Source organism: Pinus tabuliformis, chromosome 7, assembly GCF_031772625.1.
Source record: "Pinus tabuliformis cultivar Carrire ecotype Pingquan chromosome 7, CPIR1, whole genome shotgun sequence".
Classification (NCBI taxonomy): domain Eukaryota; kingdom Viridiplantae; phylum Streptophyta; class Pinopsida; order Pinales; family Pinaceae; genus Pinus; species Pinus tabuliformis.
The window spans coordinates 1,526,963,510-1,526,989,886 of NC_142293.1; the positions used below are offsets into that span (position 1 = coordinate 1,526,963,510).

Below are 26,377 nucleotides of genomic sequence, written 5' to 3' on the forward strand. Positions count from 1 at the left end.
TAGCAGACTTCCATCGACCTGATATAATGAATCAACACTAAACCCAAGAGTAAAGGCATCTTTAACATTATTTTTCCATATACATACCTTGCCATCGCTGAAGGTTACCTTGTAGCCTTTGTCTTCCGTTCCCGAGATGGACACTAGGTTCTTTTTTAGGTCAGGTGCATTTAATACATCCTGGAATTTCTAGCCTTCTTGAATGCTTGTCCTCTTCCTTGATTCCCAGCTCTCCTCTTACCTTTGCTGTTGAATTTGTCATTCCTTTGATTGCCATCAGAGGGATTTTGATCATCGTCCTAGAGTGAGTCCTTTCTATCAGGGCACTCCCTTGCATAGTGACTTGCTTTATCGCAAATGTAACATCGTCATTTTCTTCTAGCCTTAGGTCCAGCCTTTCCTTTTGATTTAGTCTCGGAATTATTTCTTTTCTTTGCATGAAAAGAAAAGGCAGCAGGAGGACCTTTAGGCATGGGCATTTCTTGCACTTCTTCCCTTGTTTCTTCTTGAATGCATCTAGCCATTAATTCCTCGAAACCAAGAATTACATTATAGTTCAAAAGAGTAGTCCTGAACACATACCATTCAAATGGCAATCCTCCAAGAGTTGTGAGTGCCATTTCTCTATCAGTAATAGTTTCCCCAATAGATAGGAGATCGTTCTTGATCTCGGTGATTCTTAAGAAGTATGCTTGCATACTTTCATCTTTACCCTTCTTGATTTCCCTCAGCTTATTTCTAAGAAACAAAACTTGATTTGCATCATTAACTTTAAATAAATTCACCAGTCTGTCGTAGATTTCCTTGGAGGTGTCTAGATCAGAGATGTAGGCCACCAAGCGCTTGTCGATAGAGTCCCGGATGATCTTCTTTGTTTTGACTTCTCCATTTTTCCATTTGTTCCAGGCAGCAGCAGATGCATTTGATGAAGGCTCAACAATATTGCCTCTTACATGGTCCAGCACTCCTTGATCTTCAAGGGTTAGATCGATAGACATCTTTCATCCATGATAGTCAGCTTTCACGGAGCTTTTCTTCGGCAGGAAAGAGTGTTGAGGACCCCATAGTTCTTTTAGGATAGCCTTGCCAATCTTCTCTTCAATGATTGCTCTTGCTCTTGCTCGGGCTTTGTCTTCACCTCAGCTCTGATACCATGTTAAGTTATGGTATGTTCTATGCTTAAAACAGTTTACTTCTTTTTCTATAAAGTAAAGTGCAGATAGAACATTAAACGATCGACAAAAAACAAGCCAAGACAAGAGACACAAGATGTGGCGGCTAGCCAGGGACAAACCCCACAATGTGTTGGGAAACCCTTTGATCAAATCTTCTTTTATCTTCAATAATTCAGCAGAGAGAAATAGTACAATAAATCTGATTTATATCAGCAGTAGCAAACCCTAGATCAGTAGCATCAGCATTAGCGGCTTCATTATCAAACTAGGGCAAACCATATCTCACAAACCGACAGTCAGATTGACTTCATTCCACCACCAAAAGTTTCGGCTTCCAGAGGAGGTTCAGATGAACCTACAGTGCAGTTCAGATGAGGAGATTTTCTAGGCCACGCAAGTCAATCTTTACTTCTGCAGTTGCAGCTTCAGTTTCAGCAGTTTCCGGCTTCAAACTAGGGCAGTCGATATCTTGCAAACCGTTTGTCGAATTGACTTCATTCCACCACCAAAAGTTGCGGCTTTCAAAGGAGGTTCAGATGAACCTACAGCGCAGTTCCAAAGAGGAGATCTTCTAGGCCACGCAAGTCAATCTTTACTTCTGCAGTTGCAGCTTCAAATTCAACAACTTCTGGCTTCACATGTGTGAGAGAGAGAGACCCATTTCAGCGCAGTAGAGAAGAGACTCATATCTGCGCAGTAGAGAGAGAGAGATGTGATGAGATGAGTGAGTCCAAATGAGGAAAAGTCCTCTTATATTTATACACAACATTGGTGGGTGAATAGATGCGACTGTTGGGCTTCTGAGCCTACATGAGTTGTAGGTCGGCTTGATAATAATTCCATAATCAAAATAAATTCATATCTCCATGAATACTTATCGGAATTGGATGATCTTTATATCAATCCTACACCTCTCGACGAGAGGAATCTAATAAAAATATTATTAGCCATGAATAAGATGACCCACATGAAGTTTTGCCCTGGTTGCCAATTTTAACACAGACTCCTTTCAATTTCTAGCACTTAAGCGAGAGGTCTACACCGAACCAGTAGTCAAGGTTGATGGAAGTCAATCCATCAAGTTGCTGAGAACTTCAAGGGAATTCAAAGGTCAACGTTGCTGAACCTGAGGAGTCTTCCTGCGTTTGGGACGACGGGAGCCGCCATGCAGTGTACAAAGCTTCTTATTAGCTAGATGCATGGAGGATTATTATGGCTCAACAAGGAGTATCCAATACATGTGGTTGACCTTCAGAGGCTCACAGGCCTATCTGTTGTTGGGGTCACTATATCCACTGCATTTCAAACAATTTCCAACGCGAGGAAGACGGGGAATGATAACTACTATAACAAGTACAATACCCAGAGAGGGGGCAAGGGTGTGTTAATAGAACCAATCAACACGCCCAATGTCAAATTCGGATGTTATATTATTGTCGGGAAGCTCATGCGACATTTCTCGAGGAATGAGTGCACATTGGATACTATTTCAGTGGCGGAGAACTGTGTACAAGGCGCACAGTTGAACTGGTGCAGTTTTCTACTTCAAGAGTTGTTTGAGGTTTGCAAGGATGTATATAAGGGAGCCACTCCATTTATGGATATATTGTTGTTACACTAGCCATGTGGAAATGGTGCCCACTAGAGGGTCGGTAATTGGCTCTCATTGTGGAAGACCAACCACTGGCCCTCCGGTATACACCTTGGTGAACCTCGGGGGACCCAAGCAGCAAAGAAATCAACGAGGCCTCCTTTACTGGATGGTACAAGAAGATGTTGGAGCTCGTCAAGGCCACGGAAAGGATCCCAAAGATGTTATTGGATGATTACTCGTTGGAAATATGGTTCGGCATCAGTCATGGCAATACCTGGATACGGCCGAAATGTGTCCATCCTGACACATTTCAAATGAGGGCCCAAAAGTTCATATTGACTGAAGAATCTTTCCACACGGAGGTCAGTTCCTGGCTGAGGATCACCGGAGAAGTTCGAGAGGGGAAGCATATATATTTGTTTGGAGTGACAGTGCCACAGCCACTACTGGGAGAGACATTTGCGCCAAGTGTGTGGTCAAGCAGCTCGAAAATTAAACATTGAAAGACAACATCGATTGTTGCATTTATATTCATGAAAAAATGTTTTATTTGTATTGGCTTTGATTTGACCAATCAACCCTACATTTAAGGCATATCATTGCCCATTTCGAATGATATGTTTTGAGCCTCTTGATGACTGGTTCCAATTGTATAAGGCTCCTTGATGCCGCAAACGCACTCTATTCAGGAAACCATGGTGAGCATCGGAGTCTCGGTAGATTCGTTCCCCACTTTCTTTGAATTTCAAAGTTCAAGGTTGTATGATTCTGTGGTTGGTGCTCCCCTCGTCGCTTCACTCCCTATAGTGGGCCACCATTCCCAATCAAAACCGGAAATCCCAGAACCCCGACAACTGAAACCTGCAAAATCTCCAACCGGGTCCAAGAGAAAGAACACGACCACCTCCACCCAAATTGTTGATCTTACAGATGAAGAACCCCAGTCATATACTGCGGCACCCATTCTCGAAGAACATCCACCTTCCACTTCCGTTGCGTCACCCCAATCACACAATCCATCTCCTCGTACAACCTCCACATCTGCCACCATCTCAAACACCTTACCCTCCAAAACACTGCTAGGAACAAAAACGGAAATGGAGGTTGACTCCGTTGTCCAATCCATTACTGCAGTTACTATCACAGAAGCCGCTCCAATGTCCATGTTATCTTTATTGCTTGAGTCGGGTCCACTCACCGTCACGGGACAGATAATTACCCCTCCCCTTTCCGCTGCAATCCATACAGTATCGTTGCCCTTTCATTCCCCTTCTTCAGTACCATCCCACCCCGCTCCCATCCATACCAATCCGCCGACAGTCGAACCCTCGCAGCAGGCCACATCACCCTAGGGGCATTCTAAGAAGTCTGTCGCCAGTGAAAAATCGTTGCAAAGTCGGTTTCTCGAACCATCAACAATGAGCCACGATGATCTCCAGCGCTGGTCCTCAACCCAACTATTTAATTTTATTCAACTAGTTGCACGCCAAGCAGAGGTGTTGCACAACGTTCTAGCAACCGAACATGAGCAGCAACAACAGCAGATCCTTACCCTCACCACAGAACGTGATCACCTGCTCCAAGAAAAGAAACATCTCCAGAGTCAGCTTGATTAGATAATTGAAAAGTTCCAAGTACTATGACCCTCAATCTCAGAAGTAGTGCTTAATGCCCCGGAATATTTTTCTGCCTGTACCCTTGTCGAATGTTGTGATCACATTCAAGCAGCATGTGCTGATCTAATCTCAACAAATTGCGAGCTCAAGCGAAACCTTGCTGACACCCAAAGGGCACTGCCAGGCCCTACCACCCAGTACGCAACCGAGATCAAGCAAAAACTAGCAAATGCAGCAGACCTCAAAGATTCACTCATCAATGTCGTGGAAGAAGCTCTCACCCTTCTACAGCAAGTTCACGACTGGTCTGGCTGTCTAGCAAAGAAGAACCAGCCTATCTACCCTCTACACACCTGTGTCAATCACTTACTTAATGAAGCCAGGGGTACCAGGGACAAGTGCCAGCGAAAGGAGATTCTAGCACAGGTGAACGATCTCGAGAACCAAATCCAACGGATCGAAGATGAATCAGCCAAGACCAAGCAGATACAGCGACTCTCACAGGCACATGGCAGGAAGCACTCAACGCCTACACTTAGTTCAGAAAGGCGGCCATCGAATCTGTTCTTGAGTTGGGTCCTTCGTTTGAAGGGACCAGCCAAGGGGAAGCAACGCAGGAAGGAGCACTAGAAGCATCAACAGCACCAAAAGCATCAGCAGCACCAGTAGCATCAACAACGTCAACAAGAGATTGACTCGAGGACGAGTCAATGAACTGTGGTTGGGACCTGTTGGCTCCTTTGCTTTGGGGAACTAAAGAACTTAGATGACAAGTTGGAAGGTTGATGACATTTTACGGAGATAGTTGTTCGGAAGTTGTGAGGGAGACAACCAGAAAGGAGGAAGGAACCCGCTGAGAACTAATAGTTGTGGAGGAATGGCGGAAGAACACAACCATAGCCAAGCGGAGAAGAATACTAACAGCCGAGCAATAGAAGCAACTTCTATTGTTAAAAAAATTTACATCTTTTATTGTTAAAAGTTTTTGCAGCTTCCTTGTAGTATCGCTTCTGCTATTTAGGGTCAGATGAGCACTTTGGTGAAGTCGGTCTTATAATCCTGGGTTGTTCAGTGGCTCCCATGTCAACTCCAGTCTTTTTCCCTCAGTGACTATGTTGATGTTTGAGAGGGGAGTTGTCTCTCGCAGCCTTGGCTCCGCATTGATTAAGTTTGCTCCCCTTTGGCGGTTGCGTTCTTCCCATCTAGCAATCAACTCTGGGCAGTCCTTTGTTGCATGCGTGTTAACCCTGCACTCAAAGCACCTTGGTATTCTGGGTAGTGGGAAATCTCGAGCAATGTGCCCTTCCTGATCACAGTTATAACAACGAATCAGGCCTCTACCTCATATCCTGCCTCCCCTTGTTCCTCCTCATCCTTGTCCTCGAGGAGCCTCATTGATTCGATAGGCCAATCGGTCCAACCAATCAAGTAGGGCATCCAGTGCTCTACACTGATCAGTATGATGAGTTGGTGAAGCACAGAATTTGCAAAAGGTGTTGTTTGGAACGTTGGAATACTTCTATAGTATTGGACAGAGACAAGGGAGATGCCCATATCCTCTGCATATCTCACAGTACTCGGTGTTGAATTCTATTGACTTGGAAACGCATGAAATTGGTTGCGACTTGTGTATAATCCTTGCGTCCCTATCTGTGCAACTTCTGCAGTGGGGGTAGATCCAAATGGTCCCACTAGTGTAGGTGTAGTGGTTGGGCCCCGCAACCTTGGGCACTCTGTAGCAAGATGGCCCTCTACCAGACAATTAGTACACCATACATTCGGTCGCGTCGGCCGCGCTGGTTGTAGATCCCTCAGCTTCTCTGTCAAGTTCGCAATTTGATGTTGCAGACCAAATATGGACGGGTCATGAGGTGTTGCACCACCGCCCCCCTGATACTCGTGGATATCCTGCCATAGCCTCAATCTGAGTCGCCTGCTCCAAAGCGTCTTACAGCGTATCAATTTTCTGTTGAGTCAACAGTGTGCAGGTAAGTGGCAATAATGCTTTAATGAACCAATCCCATTGATGATTTGGGTCTATCAAATAGCTCAGCTTGCCAATCGCATCCTTGAATCTTTGCATTAGCTCCCAAGCAATTTCTCCTTCCCGCTACTTGATTTCCCATAGCTCAGACAACCCCTGCTGGTTGGTCTGAGGAAGCTTAAATTCCTGCACAAATTCCCGCTTGACATCATCTACCGTTGGATTTTGGTGCAATTCCGGCCACTTAATGAACAATCTGAACACTCTTTCTTTGAGAGTGGTTTGGAATTCAATTAACTTTACAGCATCAGGTGTCTGGCAGGCCCTCCAAATGGCTTTGCACAGATACCAATGCTACTCTACATCATCGTTCCCTTTACCAGAGAACTTGGGATATTTGGTGAACGATCCCACCATATTTGACTAAACTTGTGAGAGGAGTATAAATCCTTGCGACCCAGGCTGCAATGATCCTTGTAAGTTAGCACTACTATTACTAGTTCTACTACTACCAGCACCAGCTTTGTAGGTAGCATGCACATTGTGAACTCTTATGACTTTGATTAACTTAAACAAAAATTTATCAGGGTTATGATAGAGTACCAAGGGAAGGTTGGGGAATCTACCTACCTGAGCTATGGGGAGGCGAGTCATTGCTTACAGTGGACGCATCATTTTCTGCAAATAATCTCCTCATGGCAAAGTGCATGTCATCATCCAAGCCTTCCTTGGAGCCTGTGTATCCCATTCCATCCAACGTTTCCATTTCCACTGGCGGGGATGGGTTCCTGTCACCCTCCTGACCCACACAGTCATTACGGCCATCTCTGCTCTTCCCGATGGACCAACTTCCGCTCTTTCTTCCTCTTTTAAACCTCCTAACACCGCTCCTGCTTGGTGTAAACTCTTCTGTCGTCTATTAATTTCCCGTAGAGCACTCTCCCGCCATTTCTCAATTATCCGCGCCCTTAGATCCCTAGCCTTTCAGAAATCATCTACATCCATTTCTTTGATATTCTCATAGTTCCCTGCTTAGTAGCACCCCTCCCTTTAAGTCCTTCCCCCAGTACTCGGCGGTTAAGCTACCATGTTTGGGTTCTGAAACACCAACAAGTTCTCCTCCACCATTAGAGCCTTAACCCACAACGGGATTTCCCTTAGCAGTCTTCCTCTCAATCCTGACCTGAACATGGCCTCAGCTTTCGAAAAGGATTGATGACTCTCTATAGCAAACTCAATAATGTATCCCTATAGCGTGGTCTGCACCCAGAAATCCACAGCTCGCGTCAGATCTGTGTCAAGTCGATGTAGCTCGACAAAATCCGCTCGAGTCTAGGTACGGCAAGATCGGTTTTGTCCACTTGTCTTTCCTTTTACTTGCACTCTCCGCAACCAGTTGTAGAGCTCCTCTGGGAATTTGCACCAGAAAATCTTGTATTGATTGCTAGTCAGTTCCGCGTATAGGATCTCTTCCTTCAACTTCTCCACACCTTGTCGACGGAGTTGAGCTTGTTGAGAGACGAACCGTTCCACTTGTTCATGCCACCAGTCTTGCAGCTCCTTCTTAAAGATCCTCGATACCATATTCCAAACCCCTTTTTGAAATTTCAGGTCCCGGCAACGGACCATTTGTTGGCGCAAAAATATTAACAGGGTTGAGACCCCAGGTCCAGGCACAGGGACCAGCAAAGCTCCGCTATAGTCTAGCATAACGCCAGCATTTTCACAAGTCTCACCCGAGGCGTGTCGTGACCCTGGTCAAATGGGGGTGGGAGTCCGATATCGGGCTGGAGTCACATGAGGGATGCAAGAGTCAAAGAGCCCCGAACTATATCAATTAGACATCTAATCGCAACAGATCATGAACATACAGAGGATAAATACAATACAGATATGATCATATTAAAAATTTTAAGAAACCATGTAACCATCCATACACTATACAAATATCCCAACAAACTCCCTTTTCTATTAATCCATGCAGCAGTATAGTATTACATCCGGCTTGAGAGCCTCTTATCAACATCACAAAACTACCATGAGAGATCAATACATAACCACATTAACCAAGACAACAGACACAGTGCGGCTCGAACAGCTCCGCAACAGCATTTCAGTACTCTCCTCCTCTTTTTCTTGTTCCACTCGTCCTTCTTTATATTTCTGCACCTGCTTGGACTGCCAATTCTCTCTTGGAGGCTCCGCCTTCTTCCTCGTTCGGCTGCTTCTATTGCTCGGTTGTCAGTATTCTTCTCCCCTCGGCTGTGGCTGCCTACTTCCGCCGTTCCTCCGCAACTGTTAGTTCTCAGCGGGTTCCTTCCTCCTTTCCAGCTGTCTCCCTCACAGCTTTCCAACGGCTATCTCCGCAAAATGTCATCAGCCTTCCAGCTTGTCATCTAAGTTCTTTAGTTCCCCAAAACGAAGGACCCAACACAATCCTTGGGGATACATAGGATATTAACCAACTTCTCCCCACTTTGAGATGATTCCTCTCCAAAACTGTACTGTTCCTTGCTGGACAAATAACAGAACAAAATTAACTACAAATAAGAAAAGCTCATAAGAGTTTAAGCTCATCAAATCCAGCAAAGGCAAGCTACAGTTAACATATGCACACATCTGAACTAGGCTTCAAAAACAGGTTGGTCACTACAACACAGTCTTCCATTCAAAAGAGAGCTTGGGTCAAAAATAGGTGAAGCTGGGGCCTGTAAGATTTTGAATTGCATAATAACATAAACACTAAGTACATGAAAACATAGGCAAAGGCAGCTAAATTGAATCATTCCCCTGTAATTTTTTTAATACAAGAGCAAATTAAAATCTGTACATTACTAACAAATGTCATGTATTACAAATAGCGATCAGCTATTTTATATATATATATATATATAAAGGCTTCAAATACAGGGTGGTCACTACACTACAGTCTCCCATTCAAAAGAGAGCTGGGGTCAAAAATAAGTGAAGATGGGAACTTTTAGATTTTGAATTACGTCATAAAATAAACACTAAGAACACAAAAATATAGGCACAAACCAGCTAAATTGAATCACTCCTGTAATATTTTAATACAAAAGCAAATTAAAATCTGTACAGTACTTACAAATGTCATGTAATATATATATATATATATATATAAAGGCTTCAAATACAGGGTGGTCACTACACTACAGTCTCCCATTCAAAAGAGAGCTGGGGTCAAAAATAAGTGAAGATGGGGCCTTTTAGATTTTGAATTACATCATAAAATAAACACTAAGAACACAAAAATATAGGCACAAACCACCTAAATTGAATCATTCTCCTGTAATTTTTTAATACCAAAGCAAATTAAAATCTGTACGGTACTTACAAATGTCATGTAATATATATATATATATAACACTATACTCTAATTAGGCTCATTAATCCAGCAAAGACAAGCTACAATTAACTTATACAGACCTATAATCCAGGCTTCAAAAACAGGCTGATCATTACAGCACAGGCCCCCATGGAAAAGAGAACTTGGATCAAAAATAAGTCAGGATGGGGCCTGTTGGATTTTGAATTTACATCGTAAAATAACCACTAATAACACAAAAAATAAACAAAGGTGGATAAATCGAATTATTGTCCTGTATTTTATAAATAAAAACTCACACCAAATTATGTACAGTATTTACAAATGTCATTTAATACTTCTAAATAGCCATCAGCACTACTATATATATATATATATATATGCCCGCCAAAATTAGGTGCAATATATATATATATATATATGCCCACCAAAATTAGGTGCAAAGTACTCTTACTGTTGTTCCTCTATCCATATGGTTAACTCTTTTGACCCAAGTCAATTTGAGATTCTAATCTTTGACAATCAGGTCATGGGTTCAGATATCTGTCAGGATTGCAAATGGAAACCACTGCTGTCAAATAAGCTTGGAACAATAAAATCTGTCCTGTATTTCTCCACGTTATCTCTTGCCTTTATTCTCTCATGTTCACTCCTCCCACATTTACACAATACTGTCACATCTAATCTCAAGAATTGCATTAGGTGTGGATCTTGTCACATCTAATATATATATACCCACTATAATTAGGCTCATTAATCCAGCAAAGACAAGCTACAGTTAACTTATACAGACCTCTAATCAAGGCTTCAAAATCAGGCTGGTCACTACAGCACAGGCCCCCATGGAAAAGAGAACTTGGATCAAAAATAAGTCAGGATGGGGCCAGTTAGATTTTAAATTTACATCATAAAATAACCACTAATAACACAAAAAATAAACAAAGGTGGATAAATCGAATTATTGTCCTGTATTTTTTAAATACAAAACTCACACCAAATTATGTACAGTATTTACAAATGCCATCTAATACTTCTAAATAGCCATCAGCACTTGAAATATATATATATATATGTGTGTGTGTGTGTGTGTGCCCACCAAAATTAGGTGCACAGTACGCTTACTGTTATTCCTCTATCCATATGGTTAACGATTTTGACCTAAGTCAATTTGAGATTCTAATCTTTGACAAACAGGTCATGGGTTCAGATATATATCAGGATTGCAAATGGAAATGTTAGGGTCCCACCCTAACCCCCTTATTTATGTCATGGGATCACGTCATAGTCAAGAGTCAATAAAGCCCATATTAATATTTGTAAGTGGTTAACCCGCAATTAATGACGGGACCACAGTTAGTTGCAAATGGGCCGTAGTATTAGATAGATGGTATTAATAAAACCCACGGTATTGGCCCGTGGTATTGCATGTATGAGTCATATATAAAGGATAGAGACTCCCTGCGAGGAGCATCGTGTCTTATTTTGTAGTCGAGCTCTGCTCTATTGGAAGTTGCCCCCTCGAAGAGGCAAGTGAACATTACTCTTTGAATAATAAAATCATTGATATTCTGTGTTCTGGGTATCTTTTCTTCGCATATTCTGTATTTGGGTATCATTTTGCAGGTTAAGAGCATAACAAGTGGTATCAGAGCACTTTCCAGGGCCGGTGGGATCTCCAATTCTTAGCAAAAAAAAAATTCGGCTAGAGACGTGTTCCGGCGTCTTTAAACCACGGGATCTGTCGTTGAGCGCATAAACCTGCGGATTTGGGGAGGCATGCACGCAGGAAATACAAGAGGTGGTCACGTCTGTTGGACTCCCTTGTAACCCCTGTGGGTACCCCTTCGAGTAGTAGCGCATTAGACAGAACCGCGCACGAACTGTCTTCCACGTACCCTCTGGGTATATCGGAAGCCCCCTAGGCTCCCTTGAAACCTCACCATAGATAAACCGTCGGCCGTCTTGTGGCTACAGTACACCGAGAACAACACTCGGAGAGATTACTCGCCCGTACGATAGGGTAGTCGGGTTGTACGGCTAAGGGTACGGTAGATCCTCCTTAGTTAGAGCCCTGAAACATTGGGCCGAGTACTACTGCCAGACCCTTATGTATATTGCGATCTGTAGCACCTGACACTCCTCAAGACCATAGTTCCCTTTTCTATCGGGGGATCGCACATCATCTATATCAGATCCGCTTGTGCAAAGGAGTGCAGTAGCAGCAGCAGACATCAGTCCCGCAGTCTCGAGTTCGCAGATCAGTCATTCCGATCTATTAGATCCAGCCGATCCGCAGCAGCAGTCTGTTCCGCCGCCCAGAGCTATCCGATCCGCCATTCAGATCTCTCAGATCCACCAGATCGGAGTTGTTGTGAAGGGTTCCTATACCGGGGTATAATTTTCGCAGGACTTTTGGCCGCATTGACATTTTGAGGATTTGGCGACTGCAGTATTGATCAGGAAGGAGTAAAACTCCGTAAGTCTGAGATCTTCCGGGGCGCTTATTGGTGATCTAGCCCATCAAAATCAGGACGACGAGCTGAGCACGGTGGTACCATTCAATTATTAGTGAAAATTTTTAGGCGGTCCCAATTGTTCATCAGGTTGGTGTATGGTAGAAACTAGAGCCCAAGCGATGGCCAATGAAAGGATGGACAAACTTGAAGAATCCATGCAATCCCTCACCAATCAACTTAACGGACTATGTCTCCAGGTCCAGCAATTAATCCCGAAGGGCAAGGAGCAAGCCCACGAGGAGGCGTATAATGGCAATGAATACAATGAGGGTGAGTCTAGCCACTCTCCTCACGTCTGGCACACCCACCAACAACCCAGTCAGCGACCTCCCAAGTTGGATATGCATAAATTTGATGGTTCTCACCCGTCGGCATGGATAGCACAAATGGAGCAGTATTTCAAACTGAATCGCATCTTAGATAATGCGACTCAGCTTATGTTGGGGAGCATGTACTTGGACAATGAAAGGTGGCAATGGTGGGAATGGCATCAACGTTGCAATGGACCTTTTAGGACTTGGACCCAATTTACAAAAGCTCTTCAAGACCGCTTTGAACAGGAAACCTCTTTTTTGGGTCGTCTTACTAAGCTCCGACAGACGGGTACAGTGGATGAATATATTACAGCTTTTGAAGCCTTAGCCTTCCGCACTTGGGGTCTCTCAGATGTGTTCTACATGGAATGTTTTATCAGCGGTCTTAAAGAAGCCATCAAAGCTCAAGTCTTACTGCACCACCCTCCCACATGGACAGAGGCTTGCAAGGTAGCCTGTAACGTGGAACGTGCATTAGCAGCCCAATACAGTCGCCCAAATTTCTCCACTAAAGGTCGCCCCCCACAAGCTCACAACACGACTCAAACACTTAAGGTCCAAAAGGTGTCACCTGCGGAAATGGCCGAAAGAAGAAAGCAAGGACTATGTTACTACTGTGATGAAAAATACTCCCCAGGTCATAAATGCAAGGAGCCCAAATTTTTTCAAATAGATGCCACTGACTACAGCTCAACAGAGGAAGATCCACCACTTGAGGAACATGAGGCGCTAGAAGAAGACAACCAAAAGGACAATGTCTCTGACGAACCAGTTATTTCGTTGCATGCGTTGGCAGGGATTTCTTCCCCTCAAACTCTCAAAATCAGAGGTTTTCTTAAACATCGCCCAGTAGTAGTCTTGATTGATAGTGGAAGTACACATAATTTCATCCATCAAAAAGTCGCAGAAGCAGTGCATTGTTTTGTACGAGCAGTTTCTAACTTCCAAGTCCAAATTGCGGATGGGGGCACAATGAAATGTGAAGGCCGCTGTGAAAATGTCAAACTTCAAATGGGGGATTATCAGTTGAAAACCCACATGTTTGCCATACACATGGGGGGTTGCGACATTGTCCTCGGTGCTGAATGGCTCCACACTCTTAGGCCAATCACAATGGATTTCCAGGAGTTATATATGAGTTTTAAGCAGAACAACTCCACACATACCCTCCGTGGACTCCAAGCGGGAGCCCCCTCTATCATCAGCTCGCATAGGATGGAAAAATTGTTAAAAAAGGGCCATCATGGAGTGGTAGCTCAATTTAATGCCATCCAGGTAGTCGAAACCAAGTCTCTGCCAATTCATCCTGAGATGCAACAGATTTTAAATAACCATCTGCCGGTCTTTGACAAGCCTCATGAGCTTCCACCCTCGCGAGGGGAACATGATCATAGCATCACCTTGGTTCCAAGGGCCCAACCCCCAAATGTGCGGCCATACAGATATCCGTTCACCCAAAAGAATGAAATAGAAAAAATAATCAAGGAACTTTTGGAAGCAGGTGTCATTCGTCCCAGCATTAGTCCTTATTCATCCCCAGTGGTCATGGTGCTCAAGAAAGATGGGGAGTGGCGGATGTGTCCCGACTTCAGGGCCCTCAATAAGTTAACAGTCAAAGATAAATTTCCCATCCCGGTGGTTGACGATTTGCTGGACGAACTCAATGGGGCTCAATTCTTCACTAAGTTGGATCTTCGCTCAGGCTACCACCAAATTCGCATGAAGGAAGTCGACATTCCCAAGACTGCTTTCAAAACTCATGAAGGCCATTATGAGTTCCTGGTCATGCCATTTGGTCTTTGTAATGCCCCCTCTACTTTTCAGAGCCTTATGAATCACATTCTCAAACCATATCTCAGGAAATTTGTCCTTGTCTTCTTCGATGACATCCTCATCTATAGTGGCACTTGGGCTGCACATCTTCAGCATGTAGATCTACTCTTGCAACTGCTCTGCAAGCATAAATTATTTGTCAAGATGTCCAAGTGTTCGTTTGGCATGGAAGAAGTTGAGTATTTGGGCCACATTGTGGGGCGTGAAGGTGTCAAGGTGGACCCCAAAAAGATCCAGGCAATGCAAGAATGGCCTCAACCTAAGACCTTGAAGAGCTTGAGAGGATTTTTGGGTCTCACAGGCTATTATCGTAAATTTGTCCGCAACTATGGCCGCATAGCGAAGCCCCTCACTCAACTCCTAAAGAAAAATTCCTTCTTCTGGAACGAGGAAGCACAACAGGCATTTACCGCTCTCAAAAACACCATGTGTTCCACTCCAGTCTTAGCACTACCTGACTTCACCAAATCCTTTGTCATTGAATGTGATGCTTCGGGGACAGGTATTGGGGCGGTCTTAATGCAGGAAGGGCGACCTTTGGCCTTCACAAGCCAACAACTAAGTGGGAGGAATCTGGGCCAATCTACCTACGAAAAAGAAATGATGGCCATCTTACATGCAGTCGAGACCTGGCGACCTTACTTATTGGGGTGACGTTTTCAAATCCGCACAGATCATCACAGTCTTAAATATTTTTTGGAGCAACGCTTATCCTCCCCACAACAAAATAAATGGATCGCCAAAATGCTGGGATATGATTATGAGATCATTTACAAGAAAGGGAAAGACAATAGTGTAGCAGATGCATTATCTCGCCAATTTGAGGAAGAAAGTACTCTGCTAGCAATTTCCCTCCCCATTCCAGAGTGGATTGAAGAGGCTCGCAAGGAATGGTTTTCACACCCCGGGCTATCCCAACTCATTTCTCAATTGCAGGTAGATCCAAATTCCACCAAGGGCTACTCGTGGCAGGATGATATTCTTCGCTACAGGGACAGAGTCATAATAGCACCAACATCCACCCTCAAAAGTCGCATTTTGGCATAATTGCACTCATCTCCCATTGCAGGACATTCGGGCTTTCAGAAGATGTATGCTCGCACCAGAAGATCATTTTTTTGGACAGGCATGAAAAAGGACATCCTTAATTTCGTAGCAGAATGCGATGTCTGTCAACGCCACAAAGGGGAAACCGTCAACACACCAGGCACATTACAACCATTGCCCATTCCGACATCAATTTGGACAGAGGTTTCTATGGATTTCATTACAGGTCTTCCAAAGTCCGGGAACAAGTCAGTCATCATGATAGTTGTGGACTGGCTGTCGAAGTATGCTCATTTCTGCGCCCTACCCCATCCGTTTACACCAACTTTGGTCGCTCAATCTTTCATGGATCAGATTTTCAAATTGCGTGGCATGCCCACTTCTATTGTGTCCGATCGCGACCCGATCTTCACCAGTAATTTTTGGCAGGAACTTTTCAGGATACAAGGCACTCAACTAAAACTCAGTACTTCCTATCATCCGCAAACGGATGGTCAAACTGAAGCCGTCAACAAATGTCTAGAAACCTACCTTAGGTGTTTCACTTCAGAAAAGCAACACTTTTGGGTACAGTGGTTACCTCTGGCTGAATGGTGGTATAACACCAACTATCATGCCACCACCAAAATGACTCCCTATGAAGCAGTATATGGTCAACTTCCGCCTTCCCCTACTTCTTATCTCAAGGGGTGCTCCAAAGTACAAGCAGTGGATCAACTCCTACAACACCGCGCAACCATGCTCGCCCATCTTAGAGAGAACCTTCATCAAGCTCAGAACCGCATGAAGCAACAGGTCGACCAGCATCGCTCAGAGCGTCAATTTCAAGAAGGGGATCAGGTCTTTTTGAGGCTGCAACCATATAAGCAAACATCACTCAAAGACAAGGGTTGTCAAAAGCTCTCTCCAAAATTCTACGGACCATACCAAGTACTTCAGCGCATTGGAGAAGTGGCTTACAAGTTGGCTTTGCCACCTACTGCAAAAATCCATCCAGTTTTCCATGTATCGTGCCTCAAGAAAGTGATTGGGAACAATTGCCGAGTTCAAACCAGTCTACCTGAATTGGACGAAGAAGGGTCAATCTGGCTTCAACCTGAATAGGTTCTAGACACACGAGACAAGCACCTGCGCGGCCGCATGATTAAGGAAGTCCTCGTCAAATGGAAAGACAGCTCTCCGGAAGATGCAACTTGGGAACCAGCCACTATTCTTCAGCAGTTTCCGCAGCTTCAGCCTTGAGAACAAGGCTAGTCTTAAGGGGGAGGGCATGTTAGGGTCCCACCCTAACCCCCTTATTTATGTCATGGGATCATGTCATAGTCAAGAGTCAATAAAGCCCATATTAATATTTGTAAGTGGTTAACCCGCAATTAATGACGGGACCACAGTTAGTTGCAAATGGGCCGTAGTATTAGATAGATGGTATTTACTATTAATAAAACCCACGGTATTGGCCCGTGGTATTGCATGTATGAGTCATATATAAAGGATAGAGACTCCCTGCGAGGAGCATCGTGTCTTATTTTGTAGTCGAGCTCTGCTCTATTGGAGGTTGCCCCCTCGAAGAGGCAAGTGAACATTACTCTCTGAATAATAAAATCATTGCTATTCTGTGTTCTGGGTATCTTTTCTTCGCATATTCTGTATTTGGGTATCATTTTGCAGGTTGAGAGCATAACAGGAAACCACTGCTGTCAAATAAGATTGGAACAATAAAAACTGTCCTGTATTTCTCCACGTTATCTCTTGCCTTTATTCTATCATGTTCATTCCTCCCACATTTCCACAATACTGTCACATTTAATCTCAAGAATTGCATAAGGTGTGGATCATGTCACATCTATTATATATACATATATATATATCCCCACTAAACTCTAATTAGACTCATTAATCCAGCAAAGACAAGCTACAGTTAACTTATCCAGACCTCTAATCTAGGCTTCAAAAACAGGCTGGTCACTACAGCACAGGCCCCCTGGAAAAGAGAACTTGGATCAAAAATAAGTCAGGATGGGGCCTGTTAGACTTTGAATTTACATCACAAAATAACCACTAATAACACAAAAAAATAAACAAAGGTGGATAAATCGAATTATTGTCCTGTATTTTATAAATACAAAACTCACACCAAATTATGTACAGTATTTACAAATGCCATCTAATACTTCTAAATAGCCATCAGCACTAATATATATATATATATATATGCCCACCAAAATTAGGTGCAAAGTACTTTTATTGTTATTCCTCTATCCATATGGTTAACTCTTTTGAGCCAAGTCAATTTGAAATTCTAATCTTTGACAATCAGGTCATGGGTTCAGATATCTGTCAGGATTGCAAATGGAAACCACTGCTGTCAAATAAGCTTGGAACAACAAAATCTGTCCTGTATTTCTCCGCGTTATCTCTTGCCTTTATTCTCTCATGCTCATTCCTCCCACATTTCCACAATACTGTCACATATAATCTCAAGAATTGCGTAAGGTGTGGATCTTTAACCATGTCCAATCAATCAAATATCTAAGACATTCTTTATATTATGTCCGTGTATCAGTTTCTAAAATTATGATTGTTATTCATGAGAATCAAATAGTAGATTATGCCCATGTATCATTTTCTAAAGTTATGATTTAATGTTATTCATGAGAGTCAAACAGTTGGCCATAAGTTTCGTCCATTTTGCATGAGGAGAACTAATTAATAGAAACTTTGAGAAAAACTTCATTTTAAGGTTGACTAAAAGAAGCAGTGCCTGAACTGAAACCTCGAGTGATCGCGGAAGCAATAATGGCTTTATCATGCAAGCTAAAATGGTTTAAACTGATCACCTCTTTCCTTGACCAACTTGTATGTCGATAGGGAATAGCTTGCACAGCTTTATACAGGCAGACACCATGGCTGGATAAGATTGGCTATCTCAAAATAATCGTTGGAACAAGCTCTTTTTTCTTCAGCAAACTGTCAAGCACACTCTAGAAAATTACAAAAATTCTTCTATTTTCTACTGCCATCTGCAATAAAATGGTCCAGCCATCAGAACATTTAGAAAAACATGAATATTTAAGCCAGCTAGAAATCACTAATGAGGAAATAAATGTAGGTGAGATAACACAGAAATTATTAGAGCCTTAATCATCAAAGCCGACAAGCAGTTAGATAAAAACCATATTTGAATGTAAATCCAAATTTAAAAATATTCTTAATTAATTGTAGTACTAATCATCAAACAAAAACACATAATTACAACATGCATAACAGGTTCGGAAAAAGGGTCCTTCCTTTGGGAATACAGATCAGAGTATGTTCATTGGAGAGTCAAACTGTTCCATTTACAAAACAACATATTTTTTATCAATTCTATTATTTCACTTTCCGCTTGCTCTAAAGTAATTTACAAGTCAAAGGATATCTAATATAATGCACTGCGTAAATCCCCCATACTTAAATTCAAAAAGAGTCAAAGGATCTCTACCTGAATGGTTCATGAGGCACAATACTTGCTAAGGTTTTGCAAATGGGGTAGCAAGCTAAGTGGGCTTGATTGTGGGGAAAAACTCCACAGTTAAGCGCGCTTGAGCCAGAGGAGTTCTGGGATGGGTGACCTCCTGGGAAGTCCTGGTTACCAGGTGCAAGCCCCGGAAGTGATGATTGATGCTATGTGATTCGTTCTCCACATTTCACTAGTTTCAATCCCACTTCTTCACCCCTGTGAGCATCACCCGATGCAATGAGTGCTAAGTGAACTATTCAAAAATCATGAGAAATTAGTCACTTTACGACTACCTCTCATGGAAATGGTCATACTTTGAATGACTTACTTAACGCAGTTGAATCCCAAAAATGATATCTAATAATTTACAAGTGTTTCATCTTCTTCGTTCAAAAATGAACTAGACACTGTTTGGGCATTACAGTGACAAAAATCTGACATTGCAATTTGGTGGGTCAGAAAAAAGGGAATACGCGTAAAACAATTTGAGGAACTTGCTTTCCTATATACCAAAGCCTAAATTTTAGTAATCTTGAGAAAAAGCTACACAAATGAGTATAAAATTTCAGAGTACCGCCAATCTAAACTCCATCCTTTTAAACATCTATGATATCCAAGACAGTTTTAAAAGAGCATTTAGATTCTCATAGGCAATCTGCTAATCCCATAAGTCATCTCAAATGCCTTACCTAAATCAATTCACACCTCCTGTCTTTGTGCTCCATATGGTCATTAACCTCCAAAGTCCTGATACAACTTTGATTCTGAAATCCTCCACAAACTAACCAAACACCCTTGTCCATGGACCCAGTAAAGCCAAACAAGCCCCAAAAGTCTACCAGAGCTTGCTCAGCGAAGAAAAACACCCATGCCTCAAAAACAGACTAGAGGAGATATTTAGCAGCTCCAAATCAATCCCAAGTCCTTATGCAGAACATTCTTATACCAGAAAACTACTTGCATCATAACCAGTCCCTGCACATGAATTACTTATGTGTTGGCTGGTAATTTGGCTAGGGTGAATGTGTTCAACATTGTCCACTTGTCTCAATGAACAAGTGCAGACTCGACATAACTTTTTGGACTCTTTTGAGAAAATTTGTTGTTTTGAGTTTACCATTAAGCTGAATAACAAACCAATCACCAAAGTACGCACAGCTAAATCCAAATTTGTAGCTACTACCTAACATTCATCAACAGGAGCCATTCATTCAAACATGCAGCATAAAAACAAAATGCTCAAGAAAAGGAAACTTGTGTTGTTAAAAAGCAAACAGACATTCACCTTCCTAACTCCAAGTCCTTGCAGACCAACCATATGAAGTCTAAACCTTTCCGAATCAGTAGTAAAAGTGGATTGTGCAATGCAAGATGCAGTTCGCAAGCAAAAGGATCATATCTTAGATGACTGCAGAAAAAACAAATATTTAAACAACAAATAATTAAATTTTTGAATTAAACACAATTGAATGAAAAAAGCTAAAAAAAATCGTAGCTACTGCCTAAAATTCATGGACACAACCCATTCATTCAAATATGCAGCATGAAAAACAAAATTGTAGCTACCGACTAAAATTCATGAACAGAACCCATTCATTCAAACTTGCCGCACAAAAACAAAATTCTCAAGAAAAGGGAAATTTTGTTGTTAAAACCAAAAAAACATTCACCTTCCTAAGATGACCCGGCCGTATGAACATTGCAATACCAGTAGTAAAAGTGGCTTTTGCGATGCAAGATGCGACTTGCAATCGAAAGGATCATTTGTTTGAAAAGCTTTCTTTCGATATGTTTACAAAATTTGGCTCTGGCGATTAGGCTTTTTGTTTTGCACTTGGGGTTTCCTATATTTTTTCTTGGCCGCCCTCATTGCATGGGGAGGCACCATTAATGTAAGACTCTCGCTTGGAAATCACCCCAAATATCACTGTGTTTTCTGAGTTTTGATGAGTTTATCAGTGAAGATTTTCGTCAAACAGATTAGTAGTATACTGCTATAGATGTCTTTTGATGTTTGGGTTTAAATGTATATGAACAGTGAACAACAAGTACCCAAATAATACCCCAACAGCTGACAAATAAAAAAAAGGGCTTTCTAAACACACTTTTAACAACAGATTGACGCTAGTATCGAATCAGTAATTTGACAAATAACATAAGAGGCGTGATCATTCATTGACTGAACCATTGAAAGATTACACAGAACAAGGAAAAGAGGAACCTGGTTTCATTTAGCAGTCCATGAATAAAACCTATACAGGCCTCACGTTACTGCATTTCAGCAACCACAACTTCAGTAATACGCTGACCAGGAGGTATACATATATGTGTAGCCAATAATAATAAATCTTCACACTCAGCCAGCAATAAAAGACACGCTGAATACACTGTATAAGAGGGCTGATAAACACAGCAGATAATAGGCCTGTTAAGGCAGTGTATATATGTCCTTTTTCTGAAGTGAACACGTCCAGATACGCAGAGATAACTCGTCCTACAGAGGAGTACCCGCGAGCAAATTTATATGGATAAACTCGGCCCAGAACAACAAAATGACTTGGGGTCCCACCCACGAAATAACTCAGATGAACTCAACCCCTCTACTTGATTATCTTGACCCCTCTTCAGCATAGAAGAACTCGACCAGCAATAAACTCCAGTCACAGTCACCAATGAAAGCCAGAGTAATTACAGAACAGAGATAAGATCTCAGTATTGGCCCGCGGAATTTGACGGGATATACGGCATTTTTAACGTATTTGACGTTTAAATATTTATATAACCCGCTCTTGTGATATGCGTTTAGAAGCAGTATTTTTGACCACTTATTTCGAAAACGTGATTAAATATTTTATTATCATTCTTTGCCCGCGGAATTTGACGGCCAAAATCCCTGTCATTTGGCATTTTAAACGTATTTGACACTTAAATATTTTATATATCTGCCTCTTGTGATGTGTCTAGAAGTTTAGAAAACATATTTTTGACCACTTATTTTTTTCGAAGAGGTATTCCATTTCTCTCCAACTCCTACGCTGTCATTTGGTAAATCGAGTTTAGTTTCAGGAACGAAAAAGCGTAATTATATTATATACCTTTAAGGTATATAATGAACAGATAATTTCATTGGGGGCAAAAACGGAAGCATGAACAATCCGTTGCAGAAATATCTAAAAGGAGGTGGGAAGCATAATCTCAAACAAAAAAGTTTAGATGTTCATCCAAATAGACAGTGTTTTGAGCTGTAATAAAGTTTACAGAAGGAAAATAAAATTTGGAAAAATAAGATCTCTATCGAGAACCAGGGTTGTTCAGAATTTCCAAATTATATTTGGACCATACATAAATTGAATTTAGTTATATTAATGGATTATCTGTGAATGGATTTCTGGTATGGTCTGAGACTTTTTTTCGAACAGTATCTGTCTTATTATAGGCGCAGAGGCAGTCCCTCTTTTGTCATCAGGATTGTTTTTTGGCTAGTTTATTACGCCTTTACATGTTTCAGCTCATTATATTTCCTTAATATAATATACATGTTGATTTTTCTCTCTGAAAAAAAATGGATTATCTGTGCATTGAAATGAATTATATGCTAAAATCATGTATTAAAATTAGTTTCATAATTCTAATATCAATAAATTTCGTGGATTAAAATTAATTATATTAACCTAATATGAATTAATAATACAAATCAATTTATCTCAGCAAATGTATTTAAATGAATAAAGAGTATAAGTATAATTTTGAATAGAAATGTAAGGTAATTTCAATGAATGAGGTACAATTATAATATAATATCTATGAAGATTTGGGAAAATGGAAGTTTATATAAGTACATATAGAGAGTGGAAACCAAAATTAGAAGAAGAAAAAAATAAAATCAAAACAAGAAATTAGAAAGAAAATGGAGATATAATTAATTATACATAGTCAAATCTATAATAATATCTTATAATTTTTAAGATAATAAATAAATATTTAGGAATATTATTTTATAACTTTAAAAAACATGTTTTACAACTCATGCTCAATAAAAAAATTGTCATTTGATGACCAAAATAAACCATGAACAACAATTTGACTATTAAATTCGATCCTTCATGGAGATATTAATTTGACTTATGAAAAAGACAATATCTATCCACCATATATGGCTTTTCCTCATAAAATTAAAGAATTTTACATTCAATAAAATGTAAACCCATATAAATGTATTATCAATTGATTTTTCAAAACTTTACGGTAAAAAAAAAAATTTATTACAATTATCATAAGCTTGTTTTCAAATCAATATTAATATTTATTTCCAAAAAAATTATTATATATATTTAATATTTTATAAATTACAATTTTGAAATAATATAAATATAAAAATTACAATAATTTGTTATATATTACACTATCATCACAAAATATTTTTCATGAATATATAGAATTCAATATGTCATAAATATAAAAAATTCAATTATAATAATATAAAGTATTGATATTGTAATAATTTATATATTTCCAAACATTTTATTTAATAAATTTAATAAATTTTGAAATAATATAAATCTAAAAATTACAATAATTTGTTATATATTATAATATCATCGCATAATATTTATCATGAATATAAAGAATTCAATTTATAATAAAATTAATTGTAATAATTTATATAAATATTAGTATATCTTTAAAGCGAATGCAATTTATAATATATAAATTGTAATAATTTATATAAATATTAGAATATTTTTAAAGCATAAAAAGATGTTACTATAGGTTAATTTTGCCTTTTAGAAAAAATTAAGTTAAAAATTAGATTTTTCTAAAATTCTTATCTCTCAAAAACAAAAATAATAATATAAAACTAATTCAACCATAACTATTATTATAGGAGTCGTCTAAAGAGGTGGAAGAATTGCCTTGACTGCCAAAAGTGGTTGTAATCCGGGCAAAAAAATTTCAAAAAATCTTGTAGACGCAGTGTTTGAATTGTGTTTCTGATGGTGGAAATAGATTCAGCGCCATCAAAAATGTCTAGGACACCTAAAATTTTGAAGTTTAACGATTATAAATTGGATTTAAAAAAATCCTTTCCGGATTTTCTCTAAATATGACTAGAATTTCCATAAACTACGCGATTATTATAACTTTATTATTATAATTAAACATCCATCACGTGCCATTTATTTATAAAAATTATATTATCTTAAAAAAACTATTAGTTCCACCGTACCTATTCCTCTCCCATAAAAAAAAATGTGCATCATGCAGGTCACCTTAATTTATTGTTTTAAAGTTTTCGCTGATAATGGTTTTTGATCTATTTTTTTCCCATGACATTTGATCAACAAAATACGCATGGCACTAATTTATTGTTTTAAATTTTCTGTTCGATAATTGTTTAAGATTTTACTCTTTTATACATGACTTTCGATCAGCAATAAATACTCGTCTCACTATGGTTCCAGTAATAAATACTCGGGGTACTATGGTTGAAGTAATAAATAATTTATCAATGACACTATAATAATGTGATAAGCTTGGAAATCAATTGTGAACTGTGACATGGAATATGTTGTACTTTAAAATATGTAAAAAAAAAATAAGAAGTTAGAGGTGTAAGAATCTAGGGTATAAAACACACCATGCATATAGGAATTAAACAATATAGCTTGGGAATCAATTGTGAATTGTGACCTGGAATATGTTGTACTTTAAAATATATAAAAAAAAAATTAAGAAGTTAGAGGTGTAAGAATCTAGGGTATAAAACACACCATGCATATAGGAATTAAACAATATAGCTTGGGAATCAATTGTGAATTGTGACCTGGAATATGTTGTACTTTAAAATATGTAAAAAAAAATAAGAAGTTAGAGGTGTAAGAATCTAGGGTATAAAACACACCATGCATATAGGAATTAAACAATATAGCTTGGGAATCAATTGTGAATTGTGACCTGGAATATGTTGTACTTTAAAATATGTAAAAAAAAATAAGAAGTTAGAGGTGTAAGAATCTAGGGTATAAAACACACCATGCATATAGGAATTAAACAATATAGCTTGGGAATCAATTGTGAATTGTGACCTGGAATATGTTGTACTTTAAAATATGTAAAAAAAAAATAAGAAGTTAGAGGTGTAAGAATCTAGGGTATAAAACACACCATGCATATAGGAATTAAACAATATATATTTGACATGAGATTTTGAAGTGGTTAATTAATATTAATCTAATTTTAACATGGCCGATAATTAGATAATATATTGATAATGTATTTGAAATGAGAGAGATTCAATGCATATTATAATAAATTTTGGTTTTGTTTAATTTTTAATATAAAAAATCAATAAAAATAAAAATAAAATGATAATTTTAAAATAACATTATTTTTATTTTAAATTTTAATTTAATAAATATTTTATTATAACATATTAGTATAATAAAAAATTAGATATATATATGATTAGTGAAAGAAAAAACATAATACATTAAATTTAAATATTCACGAATATTTTTTATAAAGAATGTGATACGTTTATTAAATAGGGGAGGTTGCATCATAGTTAGTTCTTATTTTGAACAGGGAGCCGCGGGGCTTGGCAAGCCCAAGTGTCGGACAGCCCAGGCATATAATAAACGCCAAGATAGTCAGCCAAAGCCAAATCTAGACCATAACTCACTCTGTTTTGTGAAGACAAAGTGAAAATCTGCAAAGGGTGGCTATGCGTCCTGCTTGTTAAGGCAGATCTCATTTGAATCATGGCAGATTCATTAGCCCAACCTTTGGGCCAAACTCCTAGCTTCTAGGAAACGTGCAACTTTTCTACATAATTATTTGCTTGTTTCACTGTCATATGTTCCCCAAACTCATAATAGTTTATGGGCATGTCATCCCCAATCAACTGTGCAACAAGTATAACAAGTTCCTCCTTCATAGATTAGATAGGTGAAAAACTATATGTTAATACCAAACAAATTATCCCCTTCCAGAGTGATCTGACAACTAATTCGTGAGATCGAAACAAGATGGTTTAGGAGGTATCAAGATATTTAGAAAAAACATACTTCCTTTCAGACATGAGTGTTTAGGTGATTGGTATTCAGTAATAGTTTAGCAGTTAAAAATAGGTTCCATCACTCTAATCTCACCAATGCTGCTTAAAAATGGAAACTCAATTTTTGGCTACTTGATTTTTGGTTGTTGCTAAGTGATGAGAGAAACATTATTTTACAAAGGTATGGTGCAAGCCTACAACAAAGGGATCATGAAATCCTTGAATGAATCTTAAAGGTAAATATTGTATATTTCATTTGTCCCTAGCTATCCTCCCTATTGAAAACCACGGCTATTACACCTATCTTGTAAGTGAAATGCAATGACAATGGACATTACACAATATAGATGTTTTGAGACCCTTGAATGTTTTGTGATTCTTGAGAGGAATTAATAC

General features: G+C 39.7%; 1 protein-coding gene across 2 annotated transcripts in view; it reads right to left on the reverse strand.

The window, feature by feature from the left end:
* LOC149253651 (4-hydroxy-tetrahydrodipicolinate synthase, chloroplastic-like) overlaps nt 1-21,741 on the reverse strand; it is an 89,623-nt gene extending 67,882 nt beyond the window's left edge. The window contains exons 1-3 of one of the 2 annotated variants that reach the window (XM_089459997.1): nt 21,146-21,741; nt 20,210-20,332; nt 18,263-18,445 (exon numbers count right to left, since the gene is read on the reverse strand). In XM_089459997.1, the coding sequence (XP_089316123.1) occupies nt 18,263-18,330 (68 nt within the window). In that variant the 5' untranslated portion in view covers nt 18,331-18,445; nt 20,210-20,332; nt 21,146-21,741. The remainder of the gene's footprint in view (nt 1-18,262; nt 18,446-20,209; nt 20,333-21,145) is intronic. The other variant, XM_089459996.1, reaches the window with a different exon arrangement.
* Between the last annotated feature and the right edge of the window lie 4,636 nt (nt 21,742-26,377).